At 50.8% G+C, this 12,558-nt stretch overlaps 1 protein-coding gene across 2 annotated transcripts; it reads right to left on the bottom strand.

The window, feature by feature from the left end:
- Nucleotides 1-5,217: 5,217 nt before the first annotated feature.
- On the bottom strand, nt 5,218-12,052 carry LOC137912051 (sentrin-specific protease 7-like). Of its 2 annotated transcripts, none has more exons than XM_068756397.1 (22): nt 11,903-12,052; nt 11,139-11,241; nt 10,948-11,015; nt 10,694-10,843; nt 10,089-10,174; nt 9,860-9,975; nt 9,446-9,758; nt 9,074-9,192; nt 8,813-8,929; nt 8,607-8,640; nt 8,273-8,476; nt 7,973-8,193; nt 7,576-7,637; nt 7,378-7,494; nt 7,148-7,270; nt 6,969-7,061; nt 6,575-6,651; nt 6,192-6,250; nt 6,068-6,111; nt 5,912-5,980; nt 5,673-5,823; nt 5,218-5,392 (listed from the first exon to the last, which is right to left on the bottom strand). In XM_068756397.1, exons 2-22 carry the CDS (start codon nt 11,238-11,240, stop codon nt 5,261-5,263), a joined length of 2,457 nt encoding a protein of 818 aa, XP_068612498.1. In that variant the 5' UTR covers nt 11,241; nt 11,903-12,052; the 3' UTR covers nt 5,218-5,260. The 2 variants fall into 2 exon arrangements, with proteins under 2 accessions (XP_068612498.1, XP_068612499.1); XM_068756398.1 differs by having other exon boundaries at nt 5,711-5,823.
- Nucleotides 12,053-12,558: the final 506 nt, after the last annotated feature.

Raw genomic sequence — 12,558 nt, 5'->3', positions numbered from 1 at the left:
TCTGTAACTTTGTCACTCTCTTTTACGGGTTCTGGTTCTTGTGCTGGTTCTCTTGTTGGTTCTGTAACTTTGTCACTCTCTTTTACGGGTTCTGGTTCTTGTGCTGGTTCTCTTGTTGGTTCTGTAACTTTGTCACTCTCTTTTACGGGTTCTGGTTCTTGTGCTGGTTCTCTTGTTGGTTCTGTAACTTTGTCACTCTCTTTTACGGGTTCTGGTTCTTGTGCTGGTTCTCTTGTTGGTTCTGTAACTTTGTCACTCCCTTTTACGGGTTCTGGTTCTTGTGCTGGTTCTCTTGTTGGTTCTGTAACTTTGTCACTCTCTTTTACGGGTTCTGGTTCTTGTGCTGGTTCTCTTGTTGGTTCTGTAACTTTGTCAGTCTCTTTTACAGGTTCTTCGTCTTCTGTGGGTTCTCTTGTTGGTTCTGTAACTTTGACACGCTCTTCTACAGGTTCTGGTTCTCTTGTTGGTTCTGTAACTTTGTCACTCTCTTTTAGAGGTTCTGGTTCTGGTGCTAGTTCTCTTGTTGGTTCTGTAACTTTGACACTCTCTTCTACAGGTTCTGGTTCTCTTGTTGGTTCTGTAACTTTGTCACTCTCTTTTACGGGTTCTGGTTCTTGTGCTGGTTCTCTTGTTGGTTCTGTAACTTTGTCACTCTCTTTTACGGGTTCTGGTTCTACTGGTTCTCTTGTTGGTTCGTCGACAGTCTTCACCGGCTCTCCTTCGGTGGTTGTTTCAACTGCTCCTTCGGTACCCGTTGTGGGTTCTACGGTGCTTTCCTCCGTTCCCTCGTCCGGCTCCTCCTCCGTTGGTGCCCGCTCCCCTTTCTCCACTTTGACAGCTCCCGGTTCTTCCTCCGCCGGTTCTCCAATAGCAGATTGCTCCTTCGTCTCTCCGACGGCAGCGCCTGCCATCTGATCTGCGGCAGCAACGGAAGCTTCTTCGTGTTTTACCTCCTCCTCCTTCGCTCCTTCCTCTTTCTCCTCAGACGGACCCACCTCTGATATTTTTGGAGGAGTATTTCCTGGAGTCTCAGAAGTAAACTCAACCGTTAACGTCGGTTTGTTTCCTGGAATTTTGTCTTCACCAATGTCGTGACTTCCGTGTACCGCGATCACGTCCGGAATCGCGTTGACAAGTATTTCAGTGTCTCTCTCCGAATCGGGACCTGTCGGAGTTTCGCCTGAGCTGACTTTGACTTCTTCTTGGCTCGGTCCTGTGACCTCTGAAGGACGTTCTGCCTGAGGATTCTGGATGTCACCTTCTGATTCTCTGAGAACTGCCACCTCGGCCAAATCAGGCACATCCGGTCGCATTTCACCGATACGATCGGACAGTGCCTCAGGTCGGTCTTCTAGATTCCCGTAAGCTTCCTCTGGAATGTCTTGGTCTGCACTAACCTTGGGAATTGCTAATGGGACCTGTTCTAGGGATATCTCCTCTTCTAATTCTGTGGATATTGCTGCAGGCTTCGTGAGGACCATCGTAGCTTCATGGATTACTACCTCTGCGGTCTCCTCAGGAACGTGCACATCTTCCGCTCCGGCCTCCTCGGAGGTCGAATCCACAGGAAGCTCGCTCAAGGGCTTTGTCAATTCTTGAACTCCGTCTTCAGTTGCAGAGGCCGGCGGGGTCCGAGCAGCGAGCTCAGAACCCAACGGAAGGTCGGTTTGGGCCGGTGCGATTGCGTCCGGTCCGATGGTGGTGCCACGTGCCCCTGTAAAATGGCAAAAAAAAAATACATAAAGCATGTGTTCGTACTCGCAACCCAAAAGCCAAGACATCATCCTCATGGAGTATTTTCATTCAAATAATTATGATCAGGCGTTTGTGCAGTAATCTAATGTTTCTAGATGATCTGGATCTTAACAAATGAAAGGGCTTCTACATCGGCGCTTCTGGGCTGCGATCCGACTAACCCCGAAACCTTTCCTGCGCTAATTCCACCACGTCTGCGTCTCTGTTCACCTTCCATTGACCAGACTGCTGCCAGTAAATAGGCTTACAGATCTATTCTTAGAGCAGAGCAGGTGACGGGAATCCACCGCTCCTGCACCCAAGGTGAAAGGTTGAGGGCCTGCGGCCGACGGAGAAGTCCGCTTTCATCCGTCCATCATGCACAGACATTTTGGAGCGCGGTTAATCCCCTATTTTCGTCTTACCTGGTCGTGTCGATTCAGTCTGAACAGCTGCTGATTCGGAGCTGAAGAAAAGACAAAGAGGTCACAGGAATCTTTGACAAAAACATCTGTGAATCCTCGAAATAGTCGGTATTCCCCTTTAAATTCGGTAAGAAGCGAACGCTGCAGCACATCTGGGTTGTTTTTACAGCGAAAGCTAACACAATCCACATGACGGTACAAAGTACAACACGACAAACAAGGCACAGACAAGCGACTCGGACCCGAACACCCACCGACTCCTCGTCATCTGGCGAAACGATGAAACGAGCAGGAAGTGTTTCCCGCAGTGTTTTGTCTTTGTCAATTCACTTGTTGGCATACTAAAGAAAGTGTGTGCTTTTTTTTGTCTGAATAAATATTGCGTAAAATCAATAATGCATTTATGTATATATATATATATGTACATAAGGTATATTTGTGCATTTATTTAAAGCACATTTCTGGGTGCACTGACTCCAGGTCAGCTTGTGACGGACCGCAGGCCTACCTGCATGGAGGCGGGCCTGTGGGGACGGGCACACTGCAGCAGGTGATAAAACACAACACAGGCGTCAATACACGACCAGAGACGTCCGGCCTCTGGAAAAAGACTTTCAGACTCACCTGTTCATCGCTGCTGCCATGGCAACGCTCTGAAAGAAACAGCAAAGGTGAGCGCCGAGGCCGATCGTGTCAGCGAGACAAACGACGTTTTTAGAAAATCGAACGAAGTGGCGTGCGTTTTTTATTCCGTCCACTCACGCTCCTGATGAGGCTGCTGTGCTCCTGCGATTGGCTGAAGGCGGCGCCGACGTCCTTGATGCTGACGGAGCCGTCGATGCAGCGGCCGACCCAGTCCTGGTACTCGGCCCGCTCCGGCAGCCGGTCCCAGAAGATCTTAAAGGCTTCCCACACCGTCTCCTGACACACTGACGCCCCCCCCCCCACCAAAGACAAAATATGACTATTACCTTTTGAAATAAACACCCACCCTCGTAGTTCGAGGTTCGTCCTCATCCATTGTGCATCTGGCTACGCGTGACCTCTGACCTCTCTGGGATTGGGTGCCGTTAATGGCGGTTAGACTCGGCGATTAAGCGTGTAATTCCGTTTGGATAAGCGAATCGCCCGGTGAAAACAAAAAGGGAAACGAAAGACTCTTACCTCTGAGGTGGAAGTATCTCCGGTGGTTTTCCACAGCCTGGTCAAACGTCTCCCGAGTGCAAAGTTTCACTCCGGTGGGGAACAAGATATTCCTTTTTCTCCGCGTGACGGAATCGTGTCGTCGGTACAGAAGCCGATCCGAGGCCGGAGGCTCGACCGAATACCCGCCACGCTCCCCTGAGTTCCAGCCGGCGGCGGCGTCTGGAGGCGTCACACAATCGAGACGGTTATTTCCTGCACTAAGAAAACACCACCACGCCATCTCGCACCCACCTGTTTCCATGGAGACGCGCCCCGTCAGCAGCACCGCCCCAAGCGCCCAAAGCGCCAACCTCCCCGTCATGTCTCTGAAGATCTCGCCGTCCTGCCCCGGGCTAGCGTCTCCTGCGTTCCTCCTCCTCAGTTCCTACTCGCCGTCGCCGCATGGCGGAACAAATGAAGGGAGGCTCGGGCCGGTCCTGACGCCGGCCGCCCCGTCGCTCCCAGGTGAGCAGATGGGGGGGAGATTGTTTTTTGTTTTTTTCTCTTTGCTCTAATCCTATTTGTTAAGCTGCTGGAGTGGATGAGCGTTAGAGGAGCGCTGCAGGGCAACAGCCCGACTGAAACGAATGCGAGAGGTTTCGGGGGGACAGGGGGGGCAGGCAGGGGGGGGGCGACCCACCTGGGGGGGCCGGTTTGCGATTAGAACGAAAAGTCCACGAAAGAGAAGTTCAGAAGTATAAGATGTCTCGTTTGTTTCGGATTTAGAACAAAAACCCAGACACGGCTGAGCCGGGCTCGCCAGGTGGTCGGCCGGCCAGACCGATCACTGCGGATTATCTGAAGCGCCACAAGGTCACATGAAGCGGTGAAAGGTCAAAGTTCAGCGGCCCGAGATCGGTTTGAAGTTGGATATTAATCCCACAACCGGCGCGTCGTCCAATTAGAGGATGCGTTTCTAGACTTAGACTCGCCCCAGTCCCGGCTGGGATCGGTCTAATTTCCCGGTTTCACAGGGATGTCATGTTTTCTGTTGGGCGTCGGCCTCCAGCAGAGAGTCTGGATCAGATCCCCCCCCCCCCGTCGTCTCTGGGACTCACTCTGATTAGTTTTGGGAAACGGGAATCCCTAAATCTGTATAATCCTAACCTCCCATCGCTCGGATTAGTAACGCCTAAAGACACCGAGGGAAAACATGGACCCACAGATCCCGGACAGAGGTGATAACACAAAATAAAGCCTTACATGCTAATCACGCTAGCATAATTACAGCTACATGTTTATGTTTATTTGTTTACTGTGATGATCGCTCTGGTTCTGGTTCTGTAATCTACTCTGGTTTTATCCAGTCAATGATCTGTAAGCTGATTGGTCCTCAGTGGGGGGGGGGGGAGCTCTGCGGACATATCAAGGTAACAGCCCCCCCCCGCCACCACAGAAGATGAGTACATGATGAGAGAAACCCAATGACCTCATCTTGTCAGACAGACTTGTCATTCAACGAGACGTTCCAAAGGGGACAGGGGGACGGGGGGGGACGCGACCTCGATCCATCTGATGACAGAGATCAAGTCTTCACTTCCTACGTCTTTGATTCACAAGGATTTTATTCTCAGTCCAAGAACATGGTCCCCTGAAGCCGCCTTCTTTCCCTTCCTTTACATTGTTCCTTGAGGGAATTACATCCAGATTGGATTTCCCCTTCTTCCTGTCTTGAATCAGTTCGCATTCCAAAATAAGAGCCGGTAAATAGATTTATTTAATCAAACCAAAAAAAACCTGTTGACATATTCTTGGAAGAAAAGGAGGGCTTGATGAAAGTAGGAATAAACAGTATGAAAAAATGTTTTAAAGTAAGTTTTATTATAATCAAATAAAGTAATTGGAAATGAAAAGAAAGACGTGCTAACATAGAAAAGTTTAAATTATTTATTGCACAGAATAAACTCTTTGGTCCTTCATGTTTCTCCCCTCTGAATACGGTGCATCCTCATTATTAGACTGCGAATCTCCTTGCGCTTCTGTCGCACTTGTTGCCGTGGAAACCAGTTGTCCAAACGCACCGGGAGATCAAAGTGCACCACGGGGTTCTGAGGAACCAATCAGACAGCTCGATTTAACCGTCGAAGCCGAGTCGTGCTTGCATTGAGGTCGTACTCGAAGGATTCTCGGAAGTATTTACAAATCGAGACTTGAAATTTGAACGATTATTTTGATAACTGGGTAATTATTTAATCCGCCTGGTTTCAGTTTGGACGTTTAGGACTGTGTTGCTTCCTACTTCTTCTCCCGTCCGTGTTTCCTGATCTTTTTTATCCCCGTCTTTAGAGACACTCGTGACTAACGGTCGCTTTTCACGGTCGCTTTTACCTGCAGGAAGCTCTCGGCGTACTGCAGCAGGTACAAACCGCAGTCGCTGCTGTTGTCCTGCAGAGGAACCCGGCAGCTGGAGCTCCTGGTGCCGTCTGGCGTGAAGAGACGGGGCGTGCCCCTCCGGACCTCCCACTCCACCTGGAGGTAGCTGAAGAGAACCGGCGAGTCAGAATTCCACTGCGACTCGTGAACGCCGCCGCGGGCGGGAAGGGGAAACAGAATTCCTCGGAACTCACTCTCTGATGAGTCTGCAGACGTTGTCGTGGCACGACAGCTTCAGCGAGTCCATGACCAGGATGCACGGCCTGGAACCGACCAGGAAGCCGCGGCGTTGAGGAAGCAGCGAGGACCCGGCCCGGCTCCTTCGATCGGCTTCTACGCTGATGACTCACCTCTTTAAAACGGCGTCCCTCTGACAGGTCTGCTGGAGGCACTCCTAAAGACAGACAGAGGGACGTCAGCCCGGACCTTTTTAGAGGAGGCCGCCGGTGCTGGGAGCCGTGCGGGCGCGTTTACCGGTAGCTGCTGGGATGTCCGGCTGATGGACGGCTTTCCTGAAACTTGCTCCGATGAACCTGGAGAACGAAACGTTCAGTCTTCGACCTGCCGCTGCCCAGAACTCCTCAAACACTTCACATGCTAATGCTAGCTAGATCAAACCGACGCCGAATCGGGTGGAAAACAGCAAACGGAAGGAAAGATTAGGAAAATGGAAACAAAGCGAGAGTAAAGAGACGATGAACTACAATTTTTAAATAAGTACGACGGCGATAATATCAAATACAACAAAGATCTCCAGCATCCCGGAGGAAGGAAACCCGGAACAGGGTCTGGCGGCCATTAGAGAGGATCTGCTGAACGTTACAGACGTGCACAGGAGACGACCGACGGCAGCTCACCGGTCCGGCTCTGGAACCTCCGGTACCGAAGGTCCTCCAGACCCGGGAAGCAAACCACCACCAGGAACCAGTGAGCCCTTTGAACACAGAAACGAATCAAGAGCTGAGAGAGGGAGGCCTGCTAAAGCCATTGAAGAACTCAAACTGATTCAGCAGAGGTGTCGCCCCGCTGGCAGGTAGAGGACGAGGAGGCGCTTGAATTCAAGTAGAATAACAGAGTTTGGATTTAAATGTCCCAACAGAGGTCAGGACGCCAAACCGGCGTCTTTAAATCCGGGACGAGGAGCCGAGGTCGACTCCGCAGCCAATTACGGGTCAGAGGAGGGGAAGACTCGCGTCGACCTCCGGCGCCGGCGCCGTCCAGTCACGGCTTTCTATCGACACGTTTTCTTACTCCTGATTGACGGGGACAAACAGGAAGTCTTTGGTGAAGACGTCGACGTGGCGGGTCCAGGTCTTCACCCTCCGGTGCCTCGTGTGGCGATCACTACGGAAAGACAGAAGGAAGGAAGGAAGGATGAGGGACGACGTCGGATCCCGAGACGGTCGGCGCTCGTCTGTCCACGTCCTCACGGGGCGGAGGGGGCGTCGCTCTCTCCGGCGGCTCGCCGTCTGCTCAGCTGTTTGTAGAAGAAGCTGCTGAAGACGTGACTCCGCTCGGCGACCGATCCCCCGACGCCGTCCAGGAAGAGATACCTGCGAGGGGAGGAGGCGACTGAGGATACCGCTGACCCCTACAGGCGACCGACAGCAACTACATCTCACAGCGACCAAAAAAAAACATTTCCACCCGGCAGACTGACTTGAGGTAGAAGTCGATGATGACGTCATTGAGGAACGCGCCGTCTTCCAGACAAGCCAGGTCCTCTTCCGTTACCGAGATCCGGCCTTTACAAGGCGGCGCGGGATACTGGATCAACCTGGGGGGGGGGGGGGCACACACAGAGAGGGGTCAGACAGGAAACCCCTCCGGCTTCCCCTCCCGGCGGGGTCGGTCGTACCTGGTGGGGAGGTGCTGCCGGCCGGAGGACTTCTGGCTGGACTTCCCGTTTCTGGATTTCTCCTGAAAGAGAGAGATTTGTTTTAATAGCTGGTTTTGGTCGGTTCCGATTTGGTTCAGGACCAGCAAGCTCAGAAACGCACACCGGGACCTCCCTCAGGAGTCACCTCATCACCTCCGAGCCACCGGCGCCACCGGCTAGCGGCTAACGGCCAACGGGCTCGTAAAACGGACGAGCGAGGATTAGATATCACTACGGGAGAGTGGGGAGAGAGAGAGAGAGGAAGAAATATAATAGGAAAGATGAGCACAGAGGTGAGGAGAGAAGGAGCCCAGCGAAGGAAGGTAGGAAGGAGGCAACAAGGACATAAAGCAGGAAAGGAGGTTGGAAGTCTCACCGTAGAGCATCCCAGCAATCTGAGGAGGTGCTGGTCCAGAGGAGGAGGACAGTTGTGCAAGAGCAGCAACCCATCTGTCCACTCCAGAGGGGAGGTCAGGCCGCTGGAGGAGGAGCTCCCCTTCCTGTACTCCTCCATGTCCAGGATGGAGGCCAGCAGGGCAGCCTGGAGCTCCTGCAGCTGCTGCCTCAGCACCAGCAGGAGGAAGCAGCAAGACGGGCCTGGAGAACCAGGAGCACGAAGGAGGTTCACCGAGTCGGCCCAGTCTCCAGCAGGAGTCCGAGCGGCGCGCGGCGTCACCTGAGGCGGCGCGGGAGCTCCGGAGGGGGGCCAGCTCCGCCTGCAGCAGGTTGGCCTGAGCGTCCGTCACCCACAGGAAGAGGAGGGAGGGGGCGGGACCTTTGCAACCGGCCAACAGAGTCCCGTCCCGAGCCACGCCCCCGTCCCAAACGCCGTAACCCCGTACCTGAGACGCCACCACGGTGACCTCCCCCTCCTCTGCCCCTAACGGAGATTAAAATAAATAAATAAATAATAATTTACTGTCAAAAAGGTGTAAGAAAAAAAAAAAGTTGGGAAAGAAGATCAAATAAAATATTTCCGCTGTTTTAAATCTTGAAGTCGATGTGTTTACCCGTCACTGGAAGAGTGATGCCGCTTTCCGTGATCTACGCAGAAATAAAGAGAAATGGATCCTTTAAAGGGAAGAACGATGAGAAACAGAAACATTTAAATGTGCTTGTTCCAGAATCCGCTTCATGGAAGCAACAAAAAATCAGAGATAAAAGGTAAAAATACACGTCTTTGTCCCGTCTTTTTTTTTAAAGATGTTCTCCTCACCATCATCTCCCCGTTGGCGTCGGTGTGCATCAGCCCGGCGTGAAGCGAGGTGAACTCCAGCTGCAGGTACGAAGGCGGCGCCTTGCATTCACCTCTGGAAGGACAAGCCTGCTGACCCTGTCAGACAAAACGCAGGGACACAGGCTGATGCAGATAAAGAGCCAGTCCTCTGTGCAGAAACGGAGGACGCGGACTCTAGCGATTCGGCTCCGCCGTTTCATCGTCCTTCCTGTGGCGTCCGTTCCCAGGTGAGCCTCCTACCTGCGCCGCCTCTGAACTTCCTGGACAGGATTCCTCCACCCGGTCGCTGCCGTGAAACGGCCCCTTCCCTCCACCGCCGTCATCCTCGCCCTGCTCTTCCTCCTCGCTGGACAGGACAACTAAAGGACGAAAGGAGGCCGGAAATACAAATCTGTAAATGTTCATCGATATTAATCCCCTGAAGACTTTCTCCAAGTATCTCATTGCGGTAATCGAAAGATCGGGAACTGCTGAGGCCAGATTTCATCCTGTGATTCCGGATATATTTTCTTTCAGGGCCTGTCGCTTGTTATTTTTACATTTTATTGTTTATCTTTGTGTAAATTTGGAATGTTAAACAGCTGTATATAAAAAAAATAAAAGAGGACTCACTGGGTTCCGCCGGGGTCTGCGTTCTCAGTCGGAGGCACGATCTGTTCGGCCTCCTCTTCTCGCTGAACTCCGCCCACCTCCGTCGCTCCTTCTCCCTCGGGTCCTCCTCGAGGTTGCCGCTTGAACCGAGTCGCTCCGTCCTTGACGCCCGAGGGCTGATCCTCCCCGCGGAGAGAGAGGGTCTGCCTTTGGGGGCTTTGCCCGCTGAGGACTTGTTTCGGGTTCCGGTCGGAGAGGCAAAATCATCTCCCGACGTCCGATCTGAAGCCGAGAGCGACGGGATCGTCTGGTTTAAACATTCAGGGGAGTTTCTCTGAAGAAAACAAACACACAGAAGCTCGTCTCTTATTCGTCGGAGTGTTATAAACGATGCTATACATTTACACGACGGTGGCCACAACCTTTGACCTTTACCTTCGCTTCAGCGGCGCCCCGACTCGCTGAGAAACTCCCAGCATGCCTCTCGCCTCGCAGCTCCGCCAGACTGTCCAGTGACGCCACAGAAAGGCGGTCAGTGTTCAGAGACAAGGCTGATGGAGGAACACACATCGGGTTAATAGCAACGAAAAAAAACATCGTAAACTTCGGAGGCCACGAATGGAAATAACCGAAAGTGAAACGTTTTTAAAATGAGAGCGTTTACCAATAAGGCCACTTTTCCTCCTCTGTGGCGGAGACGCTGAGGCGATGGTGGGCTCGAGCCGGTCTGAGGCTCTCTTTGGACGCCACCTGGTGGAGAAAACATCTGAATTTAAAATGACTTCATGTTTTGTTACCTCAAAATGTTCTTGATGGATGAGATTTGTGGAACAGGGACGAGGCCCGCTCGGTGCTGACCCAGAAGGATTTTTTTTGTTTTTATTTTATTTTTTAAATTAAAGACATTTTCGGTTTTAAAAAAAAAAAAAAAAAAAAAAAGAAGAAGCTTTTTTTCTGTATTTAAAAAGCTCCCGGAGGCTGAATGTGTCAAATGAATAAAAATCAAAAAGGTCAAAGAGGACGAGACAAGAGGAATAATTCTACTTTATTTTCCTGGTTTCAGCAGCTGATAACACGGCAGGCAGACGGCCCACTCTTCATTCATGTTTATGAGTGCAAGCCCTGCGCAGATGTATTTGACAATTCAACATGGATGTGAGGTTGAGACTCTCCAAGTTACGTCCAAGTCACACGCAGGTCGTTACGGAGTCTGAGGAAAATGTCTGCCTTTCCAAGAATCGTAACGTCAAGCCCAGTTTATGAACTCACCCAAACGAGAAGTAAGGAGAGGCTGTCTCGGCTCTCTGTCTGGGATGGGATTGGTCCCGAGTGCGTCCTGCTGCTGATGCTCTTCCTGTCGGGCTGCCCAATCCCAGCAGAGTTTTGACCGTGACCGTGAAGATGGGCTCACAAGGAACACTGCAGAGCAGCAGAAATGACAGATCCAGCTGTGTCTAACTCTATTTTACCGTGTTGTTAGCTGCAGTAATGTATGCTGCAGCGTGCACCGGTGGAACACAAACCTTTGTCTGCTCGTTCGGGGGCCGAATGTGTTCTGAGAATGCATCCTGTCAGCTCCAACTCTGCTGGACTGAGCCCCGTGGCGAGAGAGAGAGAGAGAGAGAGAAGTCAGATTGAATAAAATGCAACACTTTACACGAAGTATGCATAAAAAAACCATGAATGCACCATGTTTAGAAATGTCAGCAGTCACCTTAAGGTTCTCCAGACGGGACAGAGGCGACTGCACATGCACGACGGTGGAGTCCGGACCGGCCGCTTGTTTCCTCTTGGGGATTTTGAAAGGCGATGCCATGCTAACAGAACAAATGACCCAAAATCAGTCCAAAAACCGCAACAGTCCATTCTGTAAAACAGATCTCATGAACGCAGGTTATTAGGAACACCCAGGGCAGAGGTTCACCTCAATACAAGGTGGAATTTAAATCCACCTTGATTTTAGCATTAGCTACCCCTAGCTACGAACACATGCTCTTTATTAATGACTGTATTTATAGTATTACTAATAGCTGGTTGATTATACCACGGCCGAATTAAAGACAATACCCCACTGCTTCAAAGGCAATTCTTACTTGTATTCTACCAAGTGTCGCTTTTAATTCAGGTAATAATCTTTTTTAAAACAGCTTTTTTTTTACGGGGATCATCCTGAATGTGCAACGCTGAATTTCTGGCCTCATTTATAATTAACAGCTCTATTAGACCAGTTTGTTTCTTTAATTTATTGTAATGTTGCTAATAAAAAGCTAAAAGTGCACACACGCTTGAAATTTATTAACCTAACGTCAAACAGTGGAGCTAAGCTAGCTGCTAACCCGTAAGATAGCCGGCTCGTCAGAGAGCTAAATTAGCTGCTAACCCGTAAGCTAGCCGGCTCGTCAGAGAGCTAAGTTAGCTGCTAACCCCTAAGCTAGCCGGCTCGTCAGAGAGCTAAGTTAGCTGCTAAAGCTAAATTACCTGCCGACCGACTTCCTGTTGTTGTTGTTAAATGTTCACCAACATGTCGTCCGGTTGAAGAGCTGTCCGTTTTTAAAAAGTATAAAAACCAACCCGAAAAATAAAAGCTTTACTGTACTGACATATTTTCATCACAAGATGGTCCGGATTAGCAGCAAAACAGACATGAACGCATCTCTCCGTCGACAGGGGGAGCGGAGACGTGCATTACGTCATGACGTCACTAAACGGATGCAGCAAACTTTTTTTTTTTTTTTTTTACTTTATTAACAAAACTCACCAGTACAAACTCACTGAATAGATCTTATACAAAACATTAACATTTTCCTCCTCATTGCTCCTCCTGTAGCACTAACACTAACTCTGCTACTCCTCCTCATTGCTCCTCCTGTAGCACTAACACTACCTCTGCTACTCCTCATTACTCCTCCTGTAGCACTAACACTACCTCTGCTACTCCTCATTGCTCCTCCTGTAGCACTAACACTACCTCTGCTACTCCTCATTGCTCCTCCTGTTGCACTAACACTACCTCTGCTGCACCTCCTCATTGCTCCTCCTGCACTAACACTACCTCTGCTACTCCTCCTCATTGCTCCTCCTGCACTAACACTACCTCTGCTACTCCTCATTACTCCTCCTGTTGCACTAACACT

The sequence above is a fragment of the Brachionichthys hirsutus genome, chromosome 24 (assembly GCF_040956055.1).
Source record: "Brachionichthys hirsutus isolate HB-005 chromosome 24, CSIRO-AGI_Bhir_v1, whole genome shotgun sequence".
NCBI classification, from domain to species: Eukaryota; Metazoa; Chordata; class Actinopteri; order Lophiiformes; family Brachionichthyidae; genus Brachionichthys; species Brachionichthys hirsutus.
The sequence above is the reverse complement of the archived record's forward strand: the minus strand, read 5'-3'. Positions and strand labels throughout refer to the sequence as shown.